This window comes from Labeo rohita, chromosome 21 (genome assembly GCF_022985175.1).
Source record: "Labeo rohita strain BAU-BD-2019 chromosome 21, IGBB_LRoh.1.0, whole genome shotgun sequence".
In the NCBI taxonomy this organism is placed as follows: domain Eukaryota; kingdom Metazoa; phylum Chordata; class Actinopteri; order Cypriniformes; family Cyprinidae; genus Labeo; species Labeo rohita.
In genome coordinates, this window is record NC_066889.1 from 15,944,130 (window position 1) to 15,972,040 (window position 27,911).

A 27,911-nucleotide genomic window follows, 5' to 3' on the forward strand; every position below is an offset into this window, starting at 1 on the left:
ATGGATCTCATAACACATATCAGTAGACTGGGATTTTAAAATGAGCAGTTCATTTAGAAATTCATATGACCCTTCTTTCTGTGGAAATACAGACTGGAAGATAGAAGACAACAAGCACATCTCACAAAGTAAATTTCTGAGCAAAAAACAAAAAACACAGCAAATGCTTGAAAGACATTGAAGCGAAGCGAATAGAAGCATTTCTCCCTCACATGAAATTCACCAGCTAAAATTCGCCGACCAAAGGTAAATGTGACCGCATCTTTACAGTGGCTAATGAAACGCCGTTATCCCTTTTCACCTTCTAACTATCTTTGGAAATAATGTGCCTCATATAAAGCACACAATGCTACCTCAGTGTACTGTGCTAATGAGTCTTTTAATTAGTTCTATCTCTTAAGATGAAACAGATTTTTTTAATGATCGTCTGAGAAAGACAGCAGGGTTCAGATTGTATATTTGCTTTGCAAGGCCTTAGGAAGTTAAGAATCATTAGAGCGACGCTGATGCCGTTGGCACCCAAGACCGCCAGTTTTTTGGCTAGGGTCACGTGACCTTCTCCGCGTGAATAGCTTTTGTACGCCAAGCGGGGGGTCCCATCTTTGGTTGCTCTTTGACCCAGATATGATCTAATGGACAAGGGAAGTTTAGACAGCGAAGGACTGAATGGTGGCCGTGGTCTTCTCAAATCCCTTCGATTGTGTTCCCAGCTAAGCTGCGCCTGCGGGTGCGAGCGGGCGCGAGCGGGCCCAGCCACAGCCGGTGGACGACCTCCAGCAGATGAATTTGCAAAACAAGTAACAGCATACAAATGCCACTTGAAGCCATTTGTTATGACGGCGTATGGCTTTCAGGAATTACACAGCCAACTTCAGCCTGCCAACATTCCGTTCTTGGTTGATAATGAAATTCCTCTGGCACTGGAATCCTATTGTGTGCTCCAAATGCAGACTGTATTTAATATTACAGATACCAGTGAAACTCAGGAGCATGTAATGATGTCCCTAACATCAGCGGTGCCTTAAATACATTACATGGCCTTAGAAGCCCTCTGCTGGTCAAACATGAGTGCAAACATCAAGGGTCTATGGTTGTGGTGTGGTTGACGGGTAATTATGATAATACCGATTTGAATGATTTATTTTATTTACATAAAGAGTAGCATTTGCCACACGGCAAACTGTCGTTTCTCATAAAACATAAAGTTTCATATCACTAATTCAGGACTGTGTTGTGTTGGCAGAATGGAGAGATGTAGCCACATTGATTGTATTGGGATCAATGCTCCCATTTACTGTCTAACTGATTTTTTTTCTTTAATTATGTAGGGTGTCGATGGCATTTATCCAATCACCCCAGGCCTGCTGAGTGCATTCCCAGTGAGGTGAAAATCTTTACAATTAGTACATTTAGTGTCACAGGGAACGACTAATACTCAGCCGCCCTTGGGCTGGAAGAGCGGGAACACAATATAGACACAATTCAACATCTTCTCAAGACATATAAATACAGACACTTACAAGATGTTTTCATTTCAACAACAGGATAGAATTGAATACTACAGATTTTATCAGGATAACAACTGGATGTTAATTAGAACCTAAAGGATTGTTGTTTCCATGATGACGTAAAACTAAAATGATTTGGTCCAACATACACAAATAGGGTTGAAGCTGAAATAAAAATGGTTTAGCATATACTACCATTCAAAAGTTTAAGTATTTGTTTTATGATTTTTAAAGTCTTACGCTGCATTCACGCCATGCCGTAATTCCGATATGAAAACACGTGACATTCTACTCGATCTGGAATTATGGGTTTCTATGGCAACACTATCAACTCCAAAGCCCTCACGTGTTCCTACCTCCGAGTCCGACAACATGGAAAGCTACGAGGAAAATGTCACGTGTCATCATCTCGGAATTACGGTAATTACGACATGGCGTGAAGGCAGCACTAGCTCACCATTTATTTGATAAAAATACATTAAAGGGATAGTTCACCCAAAAATGAAAATTCTGTCATTAATTACTCAGCCTCATGTTGTTCCAAACCCGTAATTTTCAGAACACAATTTAAGATATTTTTGATGAAATCCGAGATTTCATCTCTGATCCTCCCATAGACAGCAAGGGTTCCACCACGTTCAAGGCCCAGAAAAGTACCAAAATGATTAACAAAGTAGTCCATATGACATCAGTGGTTCCACTGTAATTATAAGAAGCTACGAGAATATTTTTTTGCTCGAAGAAATAAAAATATATCAACTTTATTCCACATTTTCGTCTCCACTGCATTACTTGTGAACACGCGTTCACGAAAGTACGTTACCAGTACGCATGCGTGTGGCGGCGGCGGCGCTAACCCAGATTCAGCGTTATGACGTTGAACACACGCACGCGAAGAACGACGCACGCTGTAGCGTCGGGGTGCTTTCGTGAACGCGCGTTCACAAGTGATGCATTGTATACAAAATTGTGGAATGAAGTCGATATATATTTTTTTTTTTTTTGCGGAAAAAAGGGATTTTTTTTTATAACTCATCCGTTTAAATCTTATTAAATTATATTAAGCTTTAAAGTTCTGCATAATTTAGGGCGTGGCCACTTGAGTGATGGGTGGATTGCCGCTGCTGTCACCACCGTCGCGTCAGGGGGGGCGTGGTTTCAGCAACCAGCTCCACCCATGACCCGCCTCTTTGCCCAATTTAGATTATCCGGGAGTGACGTGCAGTGACGCGATTCCAAGATGGCGACGGCCGACTCCCGCCCACTAAGAGCTTCAAAAATGCTCTTCAGAAACCTATGGGTGACGTCACGGACACTACATCCATATTTTTTTACAGTCTATGGGTAGGACCCTTGCTGTCTATGGGAGGGTCAGAGACCTCTCGGGTTTCATCAAAAATATCTTAAATTGTGTTCAGAAGATGAACAAAGGTCTTACGAGTTCGGAACAACATGAGGGTGAGTAATTAATGACAGAATTTTATTTTGGGGGTAAATTAACCCTTTAAAACAGCAATACTGTGAAATATTATCACAATTTAAACTTGTTTTTAGTTTATTTTAAAATATGATTTAGAGCTGTGATGGCAAAGCTGAATTTTTTTCAGTCTTCAGTATCCTATGATATTTCAGAAGTCATTCTAATATGATTTTGGTGCTCAACTTGTGCTTCTTTTGTGAAGACCATGATAATTTTATTTCTTTGACTAGAAAGAACAGGTTTTATTTGTGAATTAGAAATCTTTTGTTACATTATAAATGCCTTTACTGTCACTTTTGATTAATTTAATGTCTCCTTGCTGAATAAAAGTGCTAATTAAAAAAATTAGCCTCCTGACTTTTGAACGATAGTTTTGTCAGTGTGATTAATCAAATCCAGGAATATTTTTCCGTAACATTGGAATAATGAAGGTTTTGATATGGTGTTTCAGTGAGTTATTTCATATATGTTTTAAAGCTTTGCTTGTCTGAAACAATTTCCATCGTCAGAAAAAAAAACAACCGAAATATCTTCCCATTATGTATCTAAAATATGAATAATTCATTTTTAACTTCTTTATATGTTGTAAAAAGAAATATCACACTCACAGTCACACTGTTGTACTGAATATGAAAAGACTGCAATATTATAACAATCATACACGTATGTCGTATGCTTTTCAGAGACGGCAGTTTGAAGAGCTTTCATCTGGCGAGAACAGCAGTCTGCGAGTAATAACTCTTGATTTGAAAGCACATTTCTCCTCTATGGTGCTCAAGTTATTCTCTTGTGAGATAACAATCACATTACCAGCACTTAAACTACGTCAAACACTGCATTTACTTTAAGCAGTGAGACAGAATTGGCGCCTTCCCTCTGTGACCCACATCTACAGTCAGACGTTCTGCCAGACCGACCACAGTGTGCCTAAAGTGATGCTGTAGGCCAACACGGTGAGCAGGTAGACGCGGAACAGCAGGACGTCCAGCACGTACCCCACCTGCAGCCACTCCTTAGCGATCTCCCTGCTCTCGTCCTTCTTCTCCAGGAACTGGCGGATGGTGGTGATCTCGCGCAGGATGCCGTCCATGACGGGAGAGGCGCTGTCCCGCGTGGACAGCCCCAAGCCAAGGTTTCTCCCAGAGTCTCTGGATCCTTCGCAGCTGTGATGGTTGCAGTGGACTGTTTAAAGAACCACAGGTGAATTTCAGAGCTTTACAGATCATCCTATAGGGATGGATACTTGTTGAATCATTTCAGTGAAGATAACTGAAAGGGATAGTTCACCCAAAAATGAAAAATACCCCATGATTTATTCACCTTCAAGCCATCCTAGGTATATGCCTTTTTTTTCAATCAGAGTTATATTAAGAACTGTTATATTATTATAAATGTTATATTAAAAATCTTCCAAGCTTTATAATGGTAATGAATGGGTGTTGAGAATTTGAAGTCCAATAAAGTGCATCTATCCAACATAAAAAGTACTCCACTCGGCTCAGGGAGTTAATAAAGGCCTTCTGAAGTGAATCTATGTGTTTGTGTGAGAAAAATATCTACATTTAAAACTTTATAAACCATAATCTCTAGCTTCCGCTGACTGTTGTACATGCGTTCACAAGAGAGTGGCGTTCCAGCAGATGACGTAGACGTAGTGTATGCTATGGTAGTCTCACGAGAACCAAGTTTTGTTTACAGTAAAGGAAAACCAGTCTCCTCTTGGCTTATATCGAAATGCTCCAACATTTTTCTTTACAAATCCTTGTTTTGTACTTTTAATTCATGACTGTTGTTACGCTACATTTACATCCTACGTCATCTGCTGGAACACCACTCTGGTAAAATGGTAAATTGTATTGTAAAATAAAAAAAAAGAATATCTGGTCATTATACTATTTTATTTTTACACTGCAAATTACAATATTAATATTTATGTCTTTTTTCATTCATTTTTTAAATTCTTAGGCTTTTATTTTGGCAGAATGCCGGTTATATTCTTCTACATGTATACTTCTACACTATCCGTCAAAATTTTTTGAACAGTACGATTTTTTAAAATGTTTTTTAAAGAAGTCTCTTCTGCTCACCAAGCCTGCATTTATTTGGTCCAAAGTACAGCAAAAACAGTACAAATCTGAAATATTTTTGCTAGTTAAATTAACTGTTTTCTATTTGAGTATGTTTTAAATTTGTCATTTATTCCTGTGATTTCAAAGCTGAATTTTTAGCATCATTACTCCAGTCACAAGATCCTTCAGAAATCATTGTAATATTCTGATTTTCTGCTCAAAAAACATTTATTATTATTTTTATTATTATTATTACTACTATTATTATGTTGAAAACAGCTTTTTCAGGTTTCTTTGATGAATAGAAAGTTCAGAAGAACAGCATTTATCTGAAATAGAAATCTTTTGTAACATTATAAATGTCTTTTTCTATCACTTTTGATCAGTTTAAAGCATCCTTGCTAAAAAAAAGTATTAATTTCTATAATTTCTTAAAAAAAAAATTACATAAATAACTAAAAATATTATACTGACTCCAAGCTTTTGAATAGTATAGTGTATAATGTTACAAAAGCTTTATATTTCAGATAAATGCTGATCTTTGGATCATTCTGTTCATCAATGAATTCTTAAAAAAATTACTCAACATTTTTAAATATTGCTAATAATAATATTAATAAATGTTTCTTAAAAAGCAAATCAGCATATTAGAATGATTTCTGAAGGATCATGTTACACTGAAGACTGGAGTAATGATGCTGAAAATTCTGGTTTGATCACAGGAATAAATTACATTTTAAAATGTATTGAAATAGAAAACAGTTATTTTAAATAGTAAAAATATTTCACAATATTACTGTTTTTGCTGCACTTTGGATTAAATAAATGCAAGCTTGGTACGCAAGAAAGACTTCTTTAAAAAACATTAAAAATCTTCAATCAAAAACTTTTGACTCGTACTGTATCTTCAGAAATTAAGAAAATAATTAATTGTGTAAGTGAAACTAACACACACTGCGTTCCCAAAATGGAGCTGTTTGTGTGCAACAAGCAAGCAGCATAACAGACTACATAATTAAATCGCTGCATTTAATTTGATAATTGCACTTGGGTTTCAGCAGGATTTCAGTTTTATTTTGATTGTGCAGCCATTTATTTATTTTATTTAACATTTGATTTAATTATTATCATTTCTTCCACTCTGATGTAGTGGATGGCAACAGCTGCTAAGGTAGGATTGGTCAGTAACGTTTAAGGCGGGGCTTAGCGAAGGGTCAATTACCTGTGTTCATGTTGTTTTCTTTGTAGAGCGGCAGGTCAGATCCCTGCGAGAGGATGGAGCAGACCTTCTTGTTGCGAATGCAGAGCAGCACCGTGGCCTTCTCCAGCACCAGGTGTTTGACCCACTGGGGCACACGAGACTGCAGATCCTGCTTGTGCACCAGCCTCACGATCAAAACAGACTCGGTCAGACTGATGACCAGCAGCGCCATGCATACCACAAAGTACACACCTACACTCAAACACACAGACATAACATGCTTACATTCAATGCTTCCTCTCATTTGTGCTCCTTCTGAGTTAAAGAATACTATTAATGGGCAGAAACACATAATGTATCAGATCTGTGCAGCACTCACTGTCATTCTTGCCAACTAAAGTCTATAAGAATTAAAAATCAAAATAAAAAAAAATCAAAATTATACATTACTGTTCAAATGTTTGGGTTTGGTCAGATTTTTTTATGTTTTTGAAAGATATCTCTGTCACCAAGGCTGCATTTATTTAAACAAAATAGCCAAAACAGTTGTATGGAAAAATATTATTACAGTTTTGTTAATATATTTAAAATGTCATTTATTCTTGTGATGGCAAAGCTGAATTTTCAGCAGCCATTAAAACAGTCTTCTGTGTCACATGATCCTTTAGAAATTATTCTAATATGCTGATTTGCTGATCAAGAAACATTTCAGAAACAGGATTTTTTTTTGATGAATAGACAGTTCAAATTAAGTCTTTATTTGTTTGATCAAAAATACAATCAAAAAGGTAATATTATTAAATATTATTGGAATTTAAAATAGTGGTTTTCTATTTTAATATACTTTAAAATCAAATTTATTTCTGTGATGTAAAGCTGAATTTTCAGCATCGTTACTTCAGTGTAACACAATCCTTCAGAAATCATTCTGCTGATTTATTATCAACGTTGGAAACAGTTGTGCTGCTTAATATTTTTTTGGAACCTGTGATACTTTTTTCAGGATTCTTTGTTGAATAAAGTAAAAAAAAAAAAAAAAAGCATTTGTTCAAAATAGAAATCTTTTTCTAACAATATGAGTTTTTACTATCACTTTTAATCAATTTAACACATGATCCTTGGTGAATAAAAGTATTAATTCCTTATAAATTTACTGACCTCAAACCGTGAACGGTAGTGTATATTGTTACAAATATTTCTATTTTAAATAAATGCTGTTCTTTTTAACATTTTAATGACATTCATCAAAAAATCCTGAAAAAAGTAATAAATCAGCATATTAGAATGATTTCTGAAGGATCATGTGACACTGAAGACTGGAGTAATGATGCTGAAAATTCAGCTTTTCATCACAGGAATAAATTACATTTTAAAGTATATTAAAATAGAAAACCACTATTTTAAATTGCAATAATATTTCACGATATTACAATAATTTTCTGTATTGATGAGCAGAAAAGACCTATTTAAATAAACATTAAAAACATTTTTTGTTCGTTTGTTTAATGTTGCTTTTGATTAATTTTATGCATCCTTACTGAATGAAATTATTATTAATTTCTTTAAAAAATCCTGCTGACCCCAAACATTTGTAAAGTGTGTGTGATAACTGGCCTTATGTATGTATACAGTGTGGTCTAAAAGAACTTAAAAGTTTAACAAAAATTACATTTTTAAGACCCTATGAAATATGTTTTATTTTTTAGTAATACTGTCATCGCATTAAGTAATATTTCTTTCACTGTTTCTTCAAGTTAATTCGAACTTTTATTTTGATGGCTTGCTGTAAAGACGTTCAGTTTGTATATGATATGTATAGTTTTATCTACAAATGAAACAGTAAAACGCTCATGAAGTGACTCTCAGAGCGGTTCTAGAGATTGTTAATGTGTTTATGTATTTGTATACTGAAGCGGCAGAGCATGTGTAGTAAATGAAACCACACGTCTGCGCCATTCATTCACACAGAGACACACAGGACATGCAGGATTCATATTTAAATAGTATTTTTGCAGCTAAATATTTACAGACACTAATCTATATCCCATTTTGATTTAAGTGTAATGGCCTACTTTTGATGTATCCAACCAAAATCTGTCAAATTCCGTGGGATTCCGCGTTATACAGTAAATTCCGTTTTTATGAAAGGATTCCGCAATTCCGCTTGCGTTGTCCGCATCGCGGAAATCATAGTGCCCTAATATTTATGCAACTGTTTCAGCATAATAATCTTGCTGAGTTACCCAGATTTTTCTGCATTGTTGTATTCTGTATTATGTTGAGATCCTATTGAGAACTTATTTCTCTCAAGATCTTTCTTAAGAAAACAAAAAATGCATGCCCTCTTTAGTCTTTAGTCTGTTTGAAAGCATTAGTTTTGCAATTGCATTTGAACTTGAAACCTCAGTAGTGATCTAGGCTGCTCTCCTTATCTCTCAAATTAATAAGCGCTGTGTATTTCCGCACAAGCTTCCTCACAGCTGCGGGTCCATATTGAAAATCAATGGACATGTGGATTGACTTCATTTGAAATACTCAAGAAATATCTTGGTTTTTGCCTTCTGACTTTTTCTGACTGTGCAGGAGCATCAGAAGTGCAGCCAGCTGAGAGAAAACTGTACTGGCTGCCAATAACAAAAACCTTTTTATCTAAGGGCATTTAATAATGTCTAGATGCAGTAGACTAAATTGCACATCACCTCACACACACAATAATAAGCTTCCTTGATCAATGAATGATTGAGTGATTTTCTGAAATGCATCAGGTCATGTTCTATGAATCAGAAAGACCTCATTACCAATGAGAGGGGTCCCTATGGCAGTCGCTGGCAGAGTGTCAGAGACGATGATGAGAAAGACAGAATAGCCCAAGAGCAGGGTGATCTTGAAGGATACTCTCTCTCCGCTGTCTGGGGGCAGGTAGAATCCAACAATGTCCATCACCATCAGGAACACACTGGGCAACAGGAGGTTGACTGTGTAGAACAGAGGTCTGCGTCGGATCACAACCTGACGATGAAAGAAAAAACTGAATTACGGCTAGACATTTGGACCATGTGAATTTAGTGGTGCAAAAGTTTGCCGTCAAAGTCTTGTAAGCCCAAGGCTGCTTTTTTAATCAAAAATACATTAATGTTATGAAATATTACAAGTTAAAATATGTGATGAAAAGGATGAATTTTCACCACTCTTTACTTCTGTCTTCAGTGTCACACAATCCTTCAGAAGTCATTTTAAAGGAGCAGTCCACTTCCAGAACAACACTTTACAGATAATGTTCTCACCCCGTTGTCATCCAAGATGTTTGTGTCTTTCTTTCTTCATTCGTAAAGAAATTATGTGTTTTGAGGAAAACATTTCAGGATTTTTCTCCATATAATGGAATGCTATGGTGCCCACAGTTTGAACTTTCAAAATTCAAGACAAGACAAGCATTTGAGACTAAAAAGTATTTAAATTGTATTTTAGATAAGACCCTTCTTCCTCGGCTGGGATCGTTTACAACCGCATTTGGGATCGTTTGAAGCCGCATTTAAACTGCATTTTGGAAGTTCAAACTCGGGGCACCATATCAGTCCATTATATGGAGAAAAATCTTGAAATGTTTTCCTCAAAAAACACAAATTCTTTACAACTTAAGAAAGAAAGACATGAACATCTTGGATGACAAGGGGGTGAGTACATTATCTGTAAATTCTGGAAGTGGATTTCTACTTTAATATGCTGATCTTGTTCTGCAACCGCAAAGGTAGATGTAATATTGCTCTGCTAAAGCATATTGATCTGTAGATTGTTTTTAATTGGTTAAATTGTTGGGGTTATTGCTCACCTCTTACACAACACTCCTCTATACAATAATACAAAGCTAATGCAATTATGTTTAATATAGTCAGTAAGACTTCTGTCTGTCCTGACTGCAAAAAGCAATGTGTATCCCTGACATTTTTCATTTGCAAATGCTAATGTGTGCCATGGCTTAATTTGGCATTATTACGTTACTCACATGGAACTTCATTTCGGCATAGTAATCATCATTATCTATGCTGAACTCTTTGTATGTGGAGAGGACGTGAAGCAGCTCCCATTCTCCCTGGTTCATGAACACACTCTTGTCGTTCATTACTTCCTCAGGGGTTCTCATTAGTGTGATGTTGATGTCTTTAGCTGCGGGATAAGATAAGGTTAAAGGTCAGTTCGTTCAGAGCTTTCAAGAAAAAGTATGTTGTCTTTTTTTCTTGAATCATGCAATGCTAAATTTCCAGGGCATCTTTACGCCTGTCTGTATTTTAATAAGCTTTCATGCTTCCGTTTCATAAATGATATAAGATCACATTTCTCAAAATCCTTTTAGAGCTAGATTCTGTGTGTAGGAGGTACATTTTGTCAATTATGACTCTGAATGATCTCATTTCTTGCTGAAATGTGTTTACTTACTTGTGTGCAGCCAGCTCTGGAAAGTCAAGCTACATTTTTGGACATCGTAAGGAAAGTTGTAGATGTTGAGGGAGCAGGCGGTCACCACCTGGATAGGCTTATAGTTGCGAACAAGCCCTGTGTGGCCTACATAGACGTAAGGAATCTCAGGAGACTTTCCTACATCCACACTGCAGAGGACAGAGAGAGGGAGCAAGCAGGTAAAAGAGTTCAGCTAAAAAACAAGCTCAGATAAAACAAATCTGGTGAATATCCATGATGATGCAATCTTCTATCCACCTTATTTTTCAAGAGCGGGCGCGGCCATTTGTAAATTGTATGGGTCCGGCTTCCGGTCTCATCCGCATTCAGCTAGTTTTAGCTGTACAAAACAGCTTCTTAAGTGGTGTGTTTTACCATATTATTTTAATGTATTATCTTAATTATAAACACACTGGTTTGTAGTGCAAACTGTTTTACCGTGAAGCGGAAGTCTCGCCCATAGTTTTACTTATGCATTGAATAAGGTGGATAAAGATTATAAATGTAGGCTACTGCTGTGGAGTGCAGACTGAAATAGTTCGAAATAATTCGACCATTAACGTCTCATTATGTCAAGTCTACTCACAATTCGTTTATCAGAATATCTGGAACCCAGATGTTGGCAGTTGGAATCGAAATCTGTTTAACATTATCAAACTCTTCAGGATCCCACGCAAGGAACTCATCTATCCATTGCTTTTGAGGTGAGAGAAATGTCAAAGACAAAAAATACACACTGTTATAGCTTTCGAGTCTCATTAGCGTTAATTTAGTACTGTTCTTGTATAGTTTGGAAAAGCAAACAATAAAGCAATTTTAGGAATCGCACTATTAAACCTGTATGTTATTGATTCACTGGCTCTTAAGAGTCATTCATTCGGAAATGAAACGACACTGTTTGCTGTTTACTTTTATGATTCGCTAAGATGAAAATAGCCATTTGTTTGGAGTTCAAACTGCAAGAGTTTTGCAGTACATTGCTGATACACAAAAAAGAACCGGCTCGTATGAGTCATTTGTTCGTGAATCGCGTTATATGTTTTTGATACACTAAAACTGTCTCTTGAGAGTCATTCATTCGGAAATCAAACGACGCTGTTTGCTATTTACTTTTATGATTCACTAAGAAGAAAATAGTAGTTTGGCATTTAAACTACAATAGTTTTGCCTTGCATTGCTGATACACAAAAAAGAGCCGGCTCGTATGAGTCATTTGTTCAGGAATCGGACTATATATTTGTGTTTTTAATAAACTAAAACTGGTTCTGAAAGTCATTTATTCAAAAAAATCAAACGACACTGTTTGCTATTTACTTTCATGATTTACTAAAAAGAAAATAGTAGTTTGGCTGAAAAGGACCGACTCGTATGAGTCACTTGTTCGTGAATCGCGTTATATGTTTTTGATACACTAAAACTGTCTCTTGAGAGTCATTCATTCGGAAATCAAACGACGCTGTTTGCTATTTACTTTTATGATTCACTAAGAAGAAAATAGTAGTTTGGCATTTAAACTACAATAGTTTTGCCTTGCATTGCTGATACACAAAAAAGAGCCGGCTCGCATGAGTCATTTGTTCAGGAATCGGACTATATATTTGTGTTTTTAATAAACTAAAACTGGTTCTGAAAGTCATTAATTCGGAAATCAAACGCCACTGTTTGCTATTTAATTTTATTGATTTACTAATATGAAAACAGTAATTTGTTTGAAATTCAAACTACAGTAGTTTTGTTGTACATTGCTAATACAAAAAAAAAAAAGAACCGGCTCGTATGAGTCATTTGTTCAGGAATCGGACTATATCTTTGTATGTTTTTAATAAACTAAAACTGGGTCTGAAAGTCATTTATTCGAAGATCAAACGACACTGTTTGCTATTTACTTCAATGATTCACCTAGAAAAAAAAGTAGTTTGCCATTTAAACTACAATAGTTTTGCCTTGTATTGCTGATACACAAAAAGAACCGGCTCGTATGAGTCATTTGTTCGTGAATCGCGTTGTATGTTTTTGAAACTCGCTGTTGAAAGTCATTAATTCGGAAATCAGACGCCGCTGTTTGCTGTTTAATTTTATGATTTACTAAGAAGAAAACAGCAATTTTTTTGAAATTCAATCTACAATAGTTTTGTCGTACACTGCTGATACAAAAAAGAACCGACTCGTATGAGTCACTTGTTCGTGAATCGTGAATGTATGTTTTTGAAACTCGCTCTTGAAAGGCATTAATTCGGAAATCAAACACCGCTGTTTACTATTTAATTTCACTAATTACTAAGAAGAAAACAATCATTTGTTTGAAATTGAAACAGTTTTGTCGTACATTGCTGATACACAAAAAAGAACCGGCTCGTATGAGTCATTTGTTCTGCAATCTGACTACACACTCGTGGAGTTTTATGTTTTTGATACGCTAAATATTATCGACTGCTAGCGCTACAAGTTTTTTGTTTCACAAAACAAGCCCACCTCACAGGAGTACTGTACGTTCATGATTCAATCAGAAGAACCGACTCACAAGAGTTATTCATTCGTCAACCAGACTGCATTCGCACTGCATGTTCTTGATTCACTAAGGTTCATAAGAGTCAATCGTTTCAGAATCGAATCACTCTTTGCGCTGTATTCAAAGAGTCTATCTAATATTAAATTAATCTAACATTTTCCACCAACATACCTGTCTGTACCACACATATGTTGTCAAGACCTGATTCTTCTCATCCTGAGTGGCACAACAATACATAAAAAGATTACATGCATAAATGAATAAAGTCTTAACAGGCAGTTAGTTTACATATTTAATAGACTTTTGAGACTTCTACCCACCACATTAAGAATCGCATAAACCATTAGGTCAATAGCCACTGTGGTTGACTGCCTCCAGTCCCGCACTGGTCGGACTCCTTTCTTATATCCGGCACTTAAAAACTCATTTAGTCGAACCAGTGTGGCATTGGCGAAACGCCCAGTGTTATTGCCAAGCTTCTTCACTGCACCAAGACAAAAGAATAGCCACTTATCACTTTTACTTCATTCAACTTAAGCTTCAGCATTAAAAGGTTAAGCTATCAGATACGAGTGAATGCATATTAACTAATTAATAGGAATATATTGACATTCAAAACCTATAAAGACAGCATTTTGGGGCATCAGAATGCACCTATAATGGCCAAAAATGCACTGTTGGTTTTAAGAGACAGTCATGAGTCTTGAAGTCATTTAATGTGAAAATATAACTTAAACGCAAGTTGTTCTTATAACCAAAGTCAAAAATAAAGAATAAGAAGAGTTACCTGAGCAAGTCACCACCGCCCCATACATGTAAACGCAGAGAGCTGTCCAGAGTGCTGAACATTTCATGGTGCTGAGCTGTTTGGCGTTGCTCTGGGTTCTTCTCGCAGGCTTCTAGCCTGGGGCTGCTTCCTTCCAGTGATGCACCCTGAGCTCCATTAGTTATCTCTGAGCTTTCCATAAGCGCTTGGGCTGTGTCATTACAGCACTTAGTCCACCCTCCCTCCTCTGTATGATCATCCCACAATTTAGGCAGGTCCAAAGCACTTCAGCTTGTCCCAAGAGACACAGCGGAGAGAATTAACTATGTAAGCATGACAAGCATTGTGTACTCTTAAAAAGCTAACAGATTGCTATTTCTGTACAGTAATTACTATTTATTCATAATTATTTTGTAAACAGGCCTCATTCTCATGTTAAAAATGAAGCATGGAAGCAGTGGCGTATGTATGCGTTAAATATTTTAATTTTAAGAGGATAAACAACATAAACACTGTCAGCTGTTTTCCGAACTGATAACACTAGTGTTTTTCCCCCTCACGCTAACTCAACAAAGGATGGCGTATGAATAACAGCTACCTTTGACATTTTATGGGTCATATTTCACCACCAAGTTCAAGTCAATTTCCATGAGCACTTAGACTACTACATTAAACTGTGATCTAATACTTCACCCAGCCATGATGAGACTTAATTAGCCCGGCAATAGGCAGGTGATTAGATTTGCGTCAGGAAAATATTATCAGAATTTTGATGAGGAATTGAATTAGGTGTTTTTTTTTCTGACTGAACTGGCAGCTCTGAGAAGCTATGTAATGAAAATGTACTATAATGATAGTGATGTGAAGGTGATTGTGGTTTATTTTTCGGTAAGGAAACTGGAGCCTGATATGATATGATAATGTTACAGTGCAGGGAGGGGCATATAAACGTAAGTTTTTCATTCTTATATGTTATGTATGTGTCATTTTTCATAGAAAGCTTTTAAAATTACGTTTGTTTGTGTAAACGTGTAGCAAAATTAATGCAGATTAAATCATGTTTCATGTTTGAATTTAATTAAAACGAGTTAATTTAGTTAAAAGAGGATTTTGATTACCTACTTAAAGAGTTTTATAATAGCATGATTAACGGTTTAATTTATTAAGGACATATATATTATAAAATATTGGTTTTAGCAGAAATAAACAATACAAAACAGTACAAATTATTGTAAGCACTAAGCATTTTTGCACATTTTTTGAGCATTTTTATGTTCAACTGATGAATGAAGGTCTTAGGGGTTTGGAACAGCATGTGACTAATTAATGACAGAATTTTAATTTTTGGGTTAACTGTCCCTTTAAAATTGTACATTTGAGTTTATTTTTTTTAATCTACACGTGAACACATGTCATATAAAAATAGATACATTTGCCATGTCTTTATAGACTATTAACAAAAACAGCGACATCCATGTTTATGAATGGGGGTTAATTTCCCTTATCATCAAGTGCTACAATTAAAACAAAACATTTGAGTGTTATTAGCGAAAAGAAGAAAAGCACAGAAGAGAAAGACTATTTACAATTTGGCCATTAATTTATTTTTCTTTATTATGCCAATCAATCACATTCAACATGAAGACAACTTGCTTGCAGCTAGTCATTACGATTTTTACAATACTGAAAGAAAGTATTAACCATGTTTTACAATACAAAAAGGTATCAAATGTAATTGTTTTATGCAATGTTTTCTTCAACGTGAAAGTAAGCCAATGGGCAGGACTTCCCGTTCATTAGCCACTATAGGGAAATAAGAATAACTACATGCAGTAAGTCGTAAAACTGTTTGCGCTACAAGCCAGTGTGTTCATAATTAAGATAACACATTAAAATAATATGATAAGACACCAATTTGCAATATCAAGCAGCAAAACGAGCTGTTTTGTACAGCTAAATATAGCTGGATGTGAGACTGGAAGCCAAACCCATAAAATTTACAAATGGCCACGCCCACTCTTACATGAAGAAAAAGGTGAAAACTGCAGTTGTGACATCTGTCACTTTGTTTTAACTTTCTCCATTTCCTCTACATCCATTTTTGTATTTCTCTCCTCATTCCAACACTTGTATTCCCTTCCACCTGCTTTAAACTTTCAGGCAGAGCTCCAGGCACCCCAGAGCAGCAGTAGAGTCATGACATAGACGAACAAAAGTAGCAAGTACACGCAGAATAGGAGCTTGTCCACTTTCAGGCACAGTTCCACCCAGTAAGACTGTGAATTTCCCTCATTGTCCTCCTCCTGAAGGTACAGTCTGAGAGACATCACCTCCTGCAGGATTTTCTCCAGTGGAGAGTCATTGTTTGAGACTTCTGTCAGGGAGAACAGATCTGGCTCCGGAGAAAGATCAAACTCATAACCTGAATCAGAGTGAGTACACAAATATTAAAGGGATAGTTCAGCAAAAATGAAAATTGTGTCATTAATTACTCACCCTCATGTCGTTCCAAACCTGTAGGACCTTTGTTCATCTTCAGAACACAAATTAAGATATTTTTAATGAAACCCGAGAGCTTTCTGACCCTGCATAGACAGCAACGCAACTGACATGTTCAAGACCCAGAAAGGTAGTAAGGACATTGTTAAAATAGTCCACGTGAAATCAGTGGTTCAACCTTAATTTTATGAAGCTACGAGGCTACTTTACTCCAGGGTTGTCAGGTTTTCACAACAAAACCCACCAATTGCTACTCAAAACTAGCCCAATCGCGTTTCGAGGGGGGTCCCAAGTTAAAAATTGCGTTCCAGGGGATAAAATACATGGTTTTTTTGTCGGGGTTCCACTGGTAAATTCATTTTTCAGGAGCTAAATATGACATTATTGGGGTCACTTCAACCCGCGCACATCAAAAAACCCTGCGGGAAAACCAGAGACTTGGCAACACTGCCTTACTCTATACACGGAAGAGAAGAGTTAAGTCGTTATTTTTGTTTTCTTTGCATACAAGAAGTATTCCCTTTATACTTTGTAGCTTTATGACATTAAGTTTGAACCACTGATGTCACGTGGACTATTTAAACTATTTTTAAGCTTTCTGGGCCTTGAACGTGTCAGTTGTATTGCTGCCTATGCTGGGTGAAAAAGCACTCGATTTCATAAAAAATATCTTAATTTGTGTTGTGAAGATGAACGAAGGTCTTACAGGATTTAGCATTAGATCACTTGCTCACCAGTGGATCATCTGCAGTGTATGGGTGCCGTCAGAATGAGAATCCAAACTGCTGATAAAAACATCACAGTAATCCACAAGTAATACACACAACCCCAGTCCATCAAATCAACTGTTTGGACTCTCATTCTGACGGCACCTATTCACTGCAGTGGATCTATTGGTGAGCAAGTGATGTATTGAATAAAAGGCTCCCTTGAAATAAATGGAATGACTGCAGAGTCCATTAACTGACCAATCAGAATCATTCCTGAGAGCTGTATAATAAATAATGATATTATGAAATTAACAATATTATCAGTTCAGATGCAACAGCCTCTAAGTACTGTCTGAAATTTTCTTCTAAGATGAGCATTTTCATCAGAGTCCTATATTTATGTTCAGTTATTTCACTTTAATTGCATAGAAAATAACCTATACATTGTCAGTAAAATTACAGTAAAATTACTCAACATAAACATGATAAAAATGCTCATTTTAGGTGAAAATTTCATATGACACTTAGAGACTTTTGCATCTGAACTCTTCATATATATTTTTTTCATTTAGATTAATGTTATTTTATGAATAAACTCTTGGTCAATGTTGAATATTTTAAACAGCTAAAACATTGAAAATATTTTGTCTCCTACCCCCAGACTGCTCCATATCATCCAGTGTCTTCATCGAGGTAAAAGCACTTTCAATAAAGCTCTGATCCATTGAGCCGTATTTGTCGAGTAAGCAGGCTGATATGGACATCTCCTTGACTTCTTTCTCACTGTAATGCAAAAGCTTCACTACGAAAATGGACATTGCCAAACTCAGCACCAGCAGCGCCATGCAGACAGCGAAGAAGGCCCCTTTAGCAAAAAGAGCAGACATTATTGTCAGTAAGGTGAGGTTGCTGTCCATCAAGAGTGTTGTTAATAGGTGACAATTGTAATTAGGAAGAGCTTCAGCTGTACTTTACCAATGAGGGGTGTTTTAATAGCCGTAGCAGGGATTTCATCCATCAGATTGACTCTGATTACAGTGTAGCCCAAGAGAATGCTAGTCTTGAAAGTGATGCGAGTGCCACTGTTTGGAGGCAGATAGAAGCTTGTGACATCCACCACCATGAAGAAGATGCTGGGGATGAGAAGACTTACCACGTACAGTAGGGGGCGTCTGCGGATCAGCACCTTCAGAGAGACAGAAAGGCTGGAATTAAACGCTCTCTCTCTGGGTGATATTTATTCCATTACTTGCCCTCAGAGAAATGTGCTCACGGAGCAGTCTGAAATGGCTGTGTCTAAAGGGGAATTACATAACAAGCTTAAGCCTTCTCCCCATTTCCTGGATTTGCTAAATCAGTCCAATTTCTCATTCTAGAACTGAAATTGTTTTCCCACACCTCAGCTCCCCCTGAGAACCCAGACTTGATTCTTGAGCGTCCTGATCAACCTCGCTGCCACGGAGCTATTTCCTCTCGCTGCCCCTCATCTGGATCAGGACCATCCATTTCACTTTCCTTATTTAAGGCTGCTTAAGCTTTCACAGTACGACAAAGAGCAATTTCATACCGACTTAAACATGTTCCCCACCCATTTGGCCAATGAGTAAAAACACAAATATGGATCCCTAAATGGCTTCGGCAATGAGCCGCAGAGCAAAGGTAATCAAAGTACACAGCCGTTTCCATGGTGTGCGCATCTTGGTGGAACAGGGTGGATTGCCCACGAGCTTTGAGCTATTGGCCCATTCCTCCCACTGAACACGACGCTCATTGATCAAATGCCAAAAAGACAGTCTCATTATCATCATCCTTTCTGTGTGTTGTCTGCCGCTAAGCCTCATCTATTAGCTTTAGTGTGACTCCACTAACAGCTACGCAAAGGTTGAGGAAGGGTTGTGACACATGTCAGACTAACGTCAATACTCTAGCATGTCTGGGCTACAGTTAGGTCCACAATGAACATCTGCCAGACTCCAAATGCAAGTCAAATTTGGAAGTGGTAAGTAAAAAAAAAGTATAAATATATTTAAAATTTTTGTAATTTACAATATGTCACACTATAAAGGAAGTAGAAACAGATATTTTCTTTCATACTGTGACATAAATCTGTGAAATTTATAAAATTCAGATTGAACCACTGATGTCACATGGACTATTTTATCATGTCCTTACTACCTTTCTTGGCCTTGTATGTGTCAGTTGCGTTGCTGTCTATGCAGGGTCAGAAAGCTCTCAGATTTCATCAAAAATATCTTATTTGTGTTTCGAAGATGAACGAAGGTCTTACAGATTTCAAACGACAATAGGGTGAGTAATTAATGACAGAATTTTCATTTTGGGTGAACTATCCCTTTAAGTAAACTAAATGTTTAGAGAAGTTTGGCTTGTTTTACCAGAGACAAGCCTGTTGTTTCACATCACAAAATGTAAACTGTATTTTTGCATGGGTCTACTATATATATAAAATCGAGTATATACAGTTGAGATCAAAATTTTACATACACCTTGCAGAATCTACAAAATGTTATTTATTTTACAAAAAAAATAAGAGGGATTAAACAAAATGCGTGTTATTTTTATTTAGTACTGACCTGAAGAAGATATTTCATACAAAAGACATTTACATATAGTCCACAAGAGAAAATGATAGCTGAATTTATAAAAATGACCCTGTTCAAAAGTTTACATACACTTGATTTTTAATACTGTGTTGTTACCTGAATGATCCACACAGCTGTTTTTTGTTTAGTGATAGTTGTTCATGAGTCCCTTGTTTGTCCTGAACAGTTAAACTGCCTGCTGTTCTTCATAAAAATCCTGCAGGTCCCACAGGTTATTTGGTTTTTCAACATTTTTGTGTATTTGAACCCTTTCCAACAATGACTGTATGATTTTGAAATCCATCTTTTTACACTGAGGACAATTAAGGGACTCAAATGTAACTATTACAGAAGGTTCAAACACTCACTGATGCTTCAGAAGGAAACAATACATTAAAAGCTGGGGGGTGAAAACTTTTTAAGTTTGAACATTAGGGTAAATGTAACTTATTTTGTCTTCTGTAGATTTGGAAGGGCAGTACTAAATGAAAAAAATATATATTTAGGCAAAATAAGAAAAAATGTACTCATCTTCATTCTGTTCAAAAGTTTTCATCCCCTGGCTCTTAATGCATTGTGTTTCCTTCTGAAGCATCAGTGAGCATTTGAACCTTCTGTAATAGTTGCATATGAGTCACTCAGTTGTCCTCAGTGTGAAAAGATGGATCTTAAAATCATACAGTCACTGTTGGAAAGGGTTCATATACACCAAATTTTTCTGAAGAACCGCAGGGGACAAACAAGGGACTCATGAACAACTCATTTTTATAAACTAAACTACTATTTTCTCTTGTGTACAGTATGTAAATATGTAAACCACTTTAATGTGAAATACCTTATTCAGGCCAGTACTAAATAAAAAATAACATGCATTCTGTCTCTTATGTTGGTAAAATAATTAACATGTTGCAGATTCTGCAAGGTGTATGTAAACTTTTGACCTCAACTGTATGTCCAACTTTATCCACATGCATAGGCCTACAGTATACTCACATAGAGCAATATAAAGTATATATATGTATATATGTATATATATGTATATATCCTTACATTAAACTGAATCTGTGCGTAGTCTCTGTTCTCTAGATTCAGTGTCCAGTAGTGAGAAGGGACAGACAGCAGCTCCCATTCACCATCATTCATGAACTCTCGTGTGTCATTGGTGATTTCCTCAGCAGGCCTCCATAGAGCTAAATCCACTTCGTTCACTGCCAGAGAAACATATCAGCAGTTCACTGTGTTATTGTGCAATTAAGTGTTTATGTTGGCAGGTTTGTGAGGAGCCTATTTCAAATATGTCAGCTTTTAAAAGATTCTAACCAGGCCTGATCAAAAACACTCAGTAATCACAGCAACTCTCATTATACGGAGGCCAGCTTGTTTGCAAAGCACACGCTGTGTACGAGTGAGTAATTTACCTGAGTGGAGCCAGCTGCGAAAGGTCAGAGTGCAGTTCTGCTTGTCAAAGGGAAAGGCATAAATCTCCAGGTGACAGGCTGAGACCACCTGGATGGGTTTGTAGTTTTTTACTGTTCCCGAGCAGTTGACATAAACATATGGGATGACTGGGGATTTGCCAACATCGACACTGGAGAGATAGGAAGATGTATGATGCAATGAGAGTTTAACTCAACAAAATTCATTTCCAGAACACAAAAGGAGCTGGGAGAGATACATCTATCATGTACATACAATTCGTTTATGATGACATCAGGCACCCAGATGGCATCCGAGGACAGCGAAATTTCAGTGATTCCATCAAACTCTTCAGGATCCCAAACAAGAAACTCATCGTTCCATATCTGAAACATTAGAGTAATATGATTTACTGTTACTACCTAGAAGGTCCCATGAGAAAGATTCAGATCTCTTAAATATCAGATTCCATGCATTTCAAAATCGGATTATTGTGTATGTGTTTCTTCGCTGGATCTGTCTCGTAAAGATAAAATTAAATGGGTTTTATGAAACCTGCTCATTCATTGTATTCTTCTTTTATAGGGATGCCTGTAAGACATGCAGTTTATGTGGGCACTCAGGTATGTATAAAATATGTAAAATATACTGATATATTTGTATGCTTGAAGTACACTTCCAGTCAAAAGTTTTTGAACAGTAAGAAGTCTTTTCTGCTCTCTAAGCCTGCATTTATTTGATCAAAAGTACAGCAAAAACAGTAACATTTTGAAATATGTTTTACTATTTAAAATAACTGTTTTCTATCTGAATATGTTTTAAAATTTATTCCTGTGATCAAAGCTACATTTTCAACATCATTACTCCAGTCTTCAGTGTCATATGATCCTTCAGAAATCGTTCAAATATGCTAATTTGCTGTTTAAGAAACATTTATTATTATTATCATCAATATTTCAGTACATTTTTTTCAGCATTCTTTGATGATTTTATTTAGCAAGGGTGCTTTAAAGTGATCAAAAGTGATGATGAAGACATTTATAATGTTACAAATGATTTCTATTTCAGATAAATGCTGTTCTTCTGAACTTTATATTCCTCAAAGAAATCTGAAAAAAATCTACTCAGTTGTTTTCAACATAATATTAATAAATGTTTTTTTGAACAGCAAATCAGCATATTAGAATGATTTATGAAGGATCATGTGACTGGACTAATGATAATGATAAATTCTGCTTTGAAATCACTGGAATAAATTACATTTTAAAATGTATTCAAATAGAAAATAGTTATTTTAAATTGTATAAAATATTTAAATTTTTTTCTGTTCAAATAAATGCAGGCTTGCTGAGCAGAAGAGACTTTTAAAAACATTAAAAATCTTACTGTTCAAAAACTTTTGACTGGTAGTGTAAATATTCAAGTAAAAGGCAAAGGACAGAAGGTTTGATTTCAAGAGATTACAGTGCAAAACACATTTAAAAATAGCTACTATAAACAATCTGCATCAGACTGATATGAATAAAGTATGTCAGCCATATACAATAATGCTGCTGTGAATTGTTACCACTAATTAGACAAATTAATTGATACCAACTTGGCGATACCAAATGCTGGTGGTCACTTTCTGCATCTGTCCATCCTGTGAAAAGACATGTAAATTTACTTTATTTTACTGACATGAAAACACACTTTAATAACCGTGCAATAAATATGCACTGCATAAAAAACCTTGACATGAAAATTGTTCATTGTATGACCACTGTTACTAGGCTGTTAGTTGTATTAGTAATAAAACTAATCTCTCTAAAGGTTGAAATGCACTTACCACATCTAGGACGGATTGGATTATAAGGTCAATGTAAACGGTTGTTGGTTTGGTCCAGTTCTGGACAGGCCGGACTCCAGAGTTATATTTGCGAAGCAGTAACCTGGTAAGCTGGTTAAGAGCAGATCTCTTTGGTTTCTCTGGAACTAACTCAGCCTGTGGAATAACTGTACAGAAATGTTAATCAGTGCAGATCTTACTTGACTTGCTTAAATTAGAATTACTAGTACAGTTTGGCAGCATATTAAATTCAGTCACATTTGTTCTACAATTCACAGTATATATATTTCACTGAAATGTGGATTTATAAATAGTCTTAAATGTTTTCTAGTTTTGTTCTATCTTTTGAATATTAAATGTTCATGCAAATAGCTACAACTGAATGATTGTATAACTAATACAGTACAAAGAAGAAGCAGCACTGGACTTACCTGACAGTAACAAAGATAGCAAAAAGACAGGACTCATCCTAACAATTAAGAAGAAAACTGCAAACAGATTCAAGTCAGTTTCCACCTCCTTTGTCCCAGCTTTTGAAGATTAACCCTCTCACAAAATGTGTTTTATTCCAGTAAAATGCTATGGAGCATCAGAACAGTCGTTGTACACATGACTGCAACAAATGCACAGTGGCAACTTGCTCACCACTCTAGCAAATTGATTTTCCATTATGATGGTAAGAAGATCTGGGTTTAGTAAATAGGATGTGTACTCTGACTGCTCAATTCATGGACCCTAAGCAAAGAATACAACTAAACCTAATGGGTTATAAAACATACATAATCACAATTATGCGATAATCTGTAAAATCATCTAAAAATGCTTATTTTAATTATAATTACGTATTGAACATTATTGAATATTCTAATGCTGCTTTTCTAAATGAGATAAGGAAAAACAAAAGGGTGAATATTTTAGCAAGATCATTGTTGTGTGTTTTAAATGTGGTAATGACATTTTTTTTAATCTTTGACAATCTTTGACAGTAGCAAATAATAAATACAGTGTGAAAAAGTGAAAATGTGTAAAAAAGTACAGTGTGATAGTGTATAGTACAGCATGATGCAAGTTTATAGCAGGTTTTTCTTATTTTAACAGGTGTTCAGTCTTATATCATTGCCACTGCCTGCAGACAATTTTTTTATTAGCAGTGTTGGGGAGTAACTAGCTACGTGTAATGGAATAACGTGATTTAATTACAAAATAACTGCAATCTGTTACTGTTACTGAGAAAAAAATGTGTAATTAAATTACAGTTACTTATGAATATGTAAAAGATTACAAAGGGGGTTACAGCTGAATATTTTCACAAACACACATAAAGATTTGATTGATTGAAATGTTGACATGTTTATTTGATATCTGTTTTATTTCCTATTTGGGTTTATATGCTTTACTTTAAATTTACTGTTTTTTTCCAAGGCGTTGTTAGATGCCAGTATTTCTTGTTACAGCTACACTCTTAAAAATAAAGGTACTTCACAATGCCATAAAAGAACCTTTTTTGTCTAAATGGTTCCATAAAGAACCTTTAACATCTGAAGAACCTTTCTGTTTCACAAAAGGATCTTCGTGGTGAAAAAGGTTCTTCAGATTATAAAAAGGTAAGTAAGATGTTTTTTTTAAAGAACCTTTGACTAAATGGTTCTTTGTGGAACTAGAAATGGTTCTTGTATGGCATTGCTGTGAAGAACCTTTTAAAGCACCTTTATTTTTAAGAGTGTATGCAAAGATTTAATTTCAAAAACAGTATCATATCTATTAAACTATAGGGTACAGTAGGGTATTTTAGGTGAGTTTTCCTAAAACAACCACAAGATAAAGTCAAGATACATTTTTATTGCAACTATGGACCACATTGACAAGAGTGATGTGGAAGTATTCACTATGAAGCTTACACTGGTGATGTACCGGATTTGACAGTAATTGATCTAATTTTCAACAGTAAGCAAAAAAAGTGATTTAAAGCTTGTTGTTTTGTAGAACAGTAGAGCCTGTAAATAGGGAGTATGTGTTATTTAATAAAAATATAATTATATTTTTAAAATGACAGTTTTTTTTTCTCAGACAAAGTCAGTGGGGTAAAACGCCCCCGGGGGCAACGGGCAATTACTGTAGTTACTCTGTTCTGAACATCAAATCCTTTGTTTTTCCATCAAATGTATTCTAACTAGTTGGTTGAATAAAAACATTTGGACTTTATATTTAAAAATTACCTCAACTTCAGCTAACAACATTTTCAAACAGGCTATTATAATTTTGTAATTCATAATTATTTGATTATATTCTTGTTAATTTTAAGCTAAAACTGCCTGTACTATGATTTAGCTGTAAATGTATAAAGCAAAGTGCTTTGTAAGACTGGGGGACATTTTACCCCACCCTTGGGGGCATTTTACCCCACCTGTGGGGCAAAACACCCTCTTGGTACAAATTTACTTTTTGTTCAAAATCTAATACCATGAAAACTCTGGACTTTTCTGAACACACTTAACTTTTGTTTCATTGAAAAAAACAACAACAATTACACAGTCCTTAAAAGGGGGGCGTTTTCATCTTGTCATGATTTTAAATATGCATTTAACCTCAGAATGATCTCAAAGTAAAAAGACGTGCTAAAGTCTGATTTTGTGGTGGCTGTGCTTTAAAATTAACTTCTTATAGGCTAATCTTAATTCAAGTGATGAAGGATTTTGAAAGCCTGACAGTAATCAGTGTTGAGCAGAGTGGGGGAAAATGCCACCATGGGGTAAAACGTCCCCCACCCCACCCCTATTGTTTTTCCCAAAATAATCACAAGATGATACATTTGTTTATCGTAACCATGGACTACTTTTACAAGAGTGATGTAGAAGTTTTCACCATGACACTTACACTGGTGATGTACCAAGAGAAAATGGATTTCACAGTAAATGATCTTTCAGCAAAAGAAAAAAAGTGTTTTAAAGCTTGTTGTTTTGTAAAACATCACAGTTATGTATGATATGAGAACAGTAGGGCCTGTAGATAGGGAGTATGTGTTATTTAATAAAAATATGATTCTATTTTCAGAATGACAACTTTTTCTCAAACGTAGTCAGTGGGCTAAAACACCCTTGGGGGCAATGGGCAATTACTGTAATTACTCTGTTCTGAACATCAAATCCTTTTTATATTCCATGTTTTATGTTTTAATTTTTCTTAATTTAAAAAAAAAAAAAAATTTTGTTAAAAATCTGTGAACATTTTCATACTTGGTTTATAATTTATGTAATTGTTACTAAAACTATAATAACTTTTCTGAACTCATTTATCTTTTGTGTCACCGAAACAAATTTACAGTCCTCTTGTTATGATGATCTGTATTTAACCTCAGAATGATCTCAAAATAAAAAGACATGCTAAAGTCTGATTTTGTGGTAGCAGTGCTTTAAAATTAATTTATTATAGGCTAATCTTAATTCAAGTGATGAAGGATTTTAAAAATCTGATAGTAATCAGTGTTGAGTACTGCTGTAAGTTTAACCCTTAAACTGTCACCGTCCCACCTGTGGGACGCTTGGCGCTCTTTTATTCGCTGTCCTTTTTCTCTATCAAATATTTTAGTAATCATCATAAATTATATATCATTTAAAAGCTTAAAAGCCCAAGAATCATCCTGTGAAAACCATTTTGAAACTGGACATTGTGTTACTATGGAAATGGTACTGTAAAATCTTTTGGCGGTCTCCTCCCCCTTAGTGGCGGTGTCAAGTGTCATTTTACAAAATGGTCTTTTAGAATCCAGACTTTTTATAATCTTGACAAAAAACATGTCATTGGAAAGGTCTGAGTCTCAGGATTTCATATTTGGTGGTTATTTTGTGATAGAAGTAAAATTGACAGAGAAATTTGGACGTTTGTGAATGAAAAATGCGTTTATATAGAGTTCGTATGGCACCCGGTGGCTGTTTGTGGTATTACGCCCTAAACAAACTTTTACAGGAACCACAAATTTTTTCATATCAACTTCAAATTTGGAACATAACTTATTTGGACATAAGGCCTCAATTTGATATCAAATTTAGGGTAAAACCTGTTATGTAAAATATGTATTTTATATAAAATAAAATAAAAAGTGTGTAGTAGTTTTCTTTTTAGTAAATTTAAACTTCTGTAACTTATTAATATTTTATTTTTTTGAAACTTCTGGCATAATCTGCTGACTGTCGTCTTTAAAAAGAGACTAAGCTATTTTAAAAAATGGGGGGTGACAGTTAAAGGGTTAAGCCTTCCTGCTTTTAATGTTTAAAAATGGTTAACAGTTGAAAACAGAAATTTAGAAAAGGAATCAAATGTAATCAGTTACATTACTTTAATAAAGTAATTTAAATAGTTACGTATTACATTTTAAATAGGGTATCTTGTAATCTTTAACCTATTACATTTCTAAAGAAACCTTGCCAACAGTGATTATTAGTTACTGCTAGTTTTATGTACATACCCTAACTAAAGTAACTATATTTTCCGCCAAAAAAATCGTACTTTGGTAAGTCACTGTCAACAAAATTAAACAAAATGAAAGAACGCTTTATACACTTTTATATTTAAAAACTGCAGTTACAAAATCACTGTACATTTTTTTTAAAGTGTACGAAACTTTATTATTAATGCTAGTTTACCATGGCACCTTTTTACATCGTTTACATTGCTTGTATTCTTCAGGAAACAAAATAAGCATTTATTTTAGTTTTCATCCATATTACCTCTGTCTAGGTGAGGCTGTCATGATTACCAGGTTCAGTCCAGTCAGCTCATACAAACTACCACAGGAAGACTCGTTTCCTTTTCTTGACGGTTTACCAAGCGCGCGCACGACGATTCCCAGCGCGTGCTCGTGTGAGCGTTTGTC

At 35.5% G+C, this 27,911-nt stretch overlaps 2 protein-coding genes across 3 annotated transcripts; both read right to left on the bottom strand.

Moving 5' to 3' along the window:
* Positions 1-3,525: 3,525 nt before the first annotated feature.
* Positions 3,526-14,146, bottom strand: htr3a (5-hydroxytryptamine (serotonin) receptor 3A). Its single transcript, XM_051092439.1, has 9 exons — positions 14,010-14,146; positions 13,543-13,706; positions 13,394-13,438; positions 11,300-11,409; positions 10,693-10,862; positions 10,262-10,422; positions 9,057-9,267; positions 6,280-6,510; positions 3,526-4,170 (listed from the first exon to the last, which is right to left on the bottom strand). Exons 1-9 carry the CDS (start codon positions 14,074-14,076, stop codon positions 3,884-3,886), a joined length of 1,446 nt encoding a protein of 481 aa, XP_050948396.1. The 5' UTR covers positions 14,077-14,146; the 3' UTR covers positions 3,526-3,883.
* Positions 14,147-15,588: 1,442 nt separating this feature from the next.
* htr3b (5-hydroxytryptamine (serotonin) receptor 3B) lies at positions 15,589-27,907 on the bottom strand. Of its 2 annotated transcripts, XM_051092578.1 has the most exons (10): positions 27,766-27,843; positions 23,473-23,529; positions 23,042-23,208; positions 22,811-22,855; positions 21,490-21,599; positions 21,216-21,385; positions 20,848-21,005; positions 18,173-18,383; positions 17,853-18,062; positions 15,589-16,410 (listed from the first exon to the last, which is right to left on the bottom strand). In XM_051092578.1, the coding sequence occupies exons 2-10, from the start codon at positions 23,507-23,509 to the stop codon at positions 16,145-16,147; spliced, it is 1,374 nt and encodes a 457-aa protein (XP_050948535.1). In that variant the 5' UTR covers positions 23,510-23,529; positions 27,766-27,843; the 3' UTR covers positions 15,589-16,144. The 2 variants fall into 2 exon arrangements, with proteins under 2 accessions (XP_050948535.1, XP_050948536.1); XM_051092579.1 differs by lacking the exon at positions 23,473-23,529 and having other exon boundaries at positions 27,766-27,907.
* Between the last annotated feature and the right edge of the window lie 4 nt (positions 27,908-27,911).

Bases quoted from the DNA above. Each gene is read 5' to 3' on its own strand.
- htr3a (XM_051092439.1), bottom strand. From the start codon at position 14,076: ATGAAATGTTCAGCACTCTGGACAGCTCTCTGCGTTTACATGTATGGG. The intron at 13,707-14,009 runs GTAACTCTTCTT...GTCTTGGTGCAG, and splicing joins GGCGGTGGTGACTTGCTCAG to TGAAGAAGCTTGGCAATAAC. The intron at 9,268-10,261 runs GTGAGTAACGTA...TTTCATCGTCAG, and splicing joins ATGCCGAAATGAAGTTCCAT to GTTGTGATCCGACGCAGACC.
- htr3b (XM_051092578.1), bottom strand. From the start codon at position 23,509: ATGAGTCCTGTCTTTTTGCTATCTTTGTTACTGTCAG. The intron at 21,386-21,489 runs GTATGTACATGA...CTATCTCTCCAG, and splicing joins GATGTCATCATAAACGAATT to TGTCGATGTTGGCAAATCCC. The intron at 18,063-18,172 runs GTAAAGTACAGC...TTTTTGCTAAAG, and splicing joins TATTAAAACACCCCTCATTG to GGGCCTTCTTCGCTGTCTGC.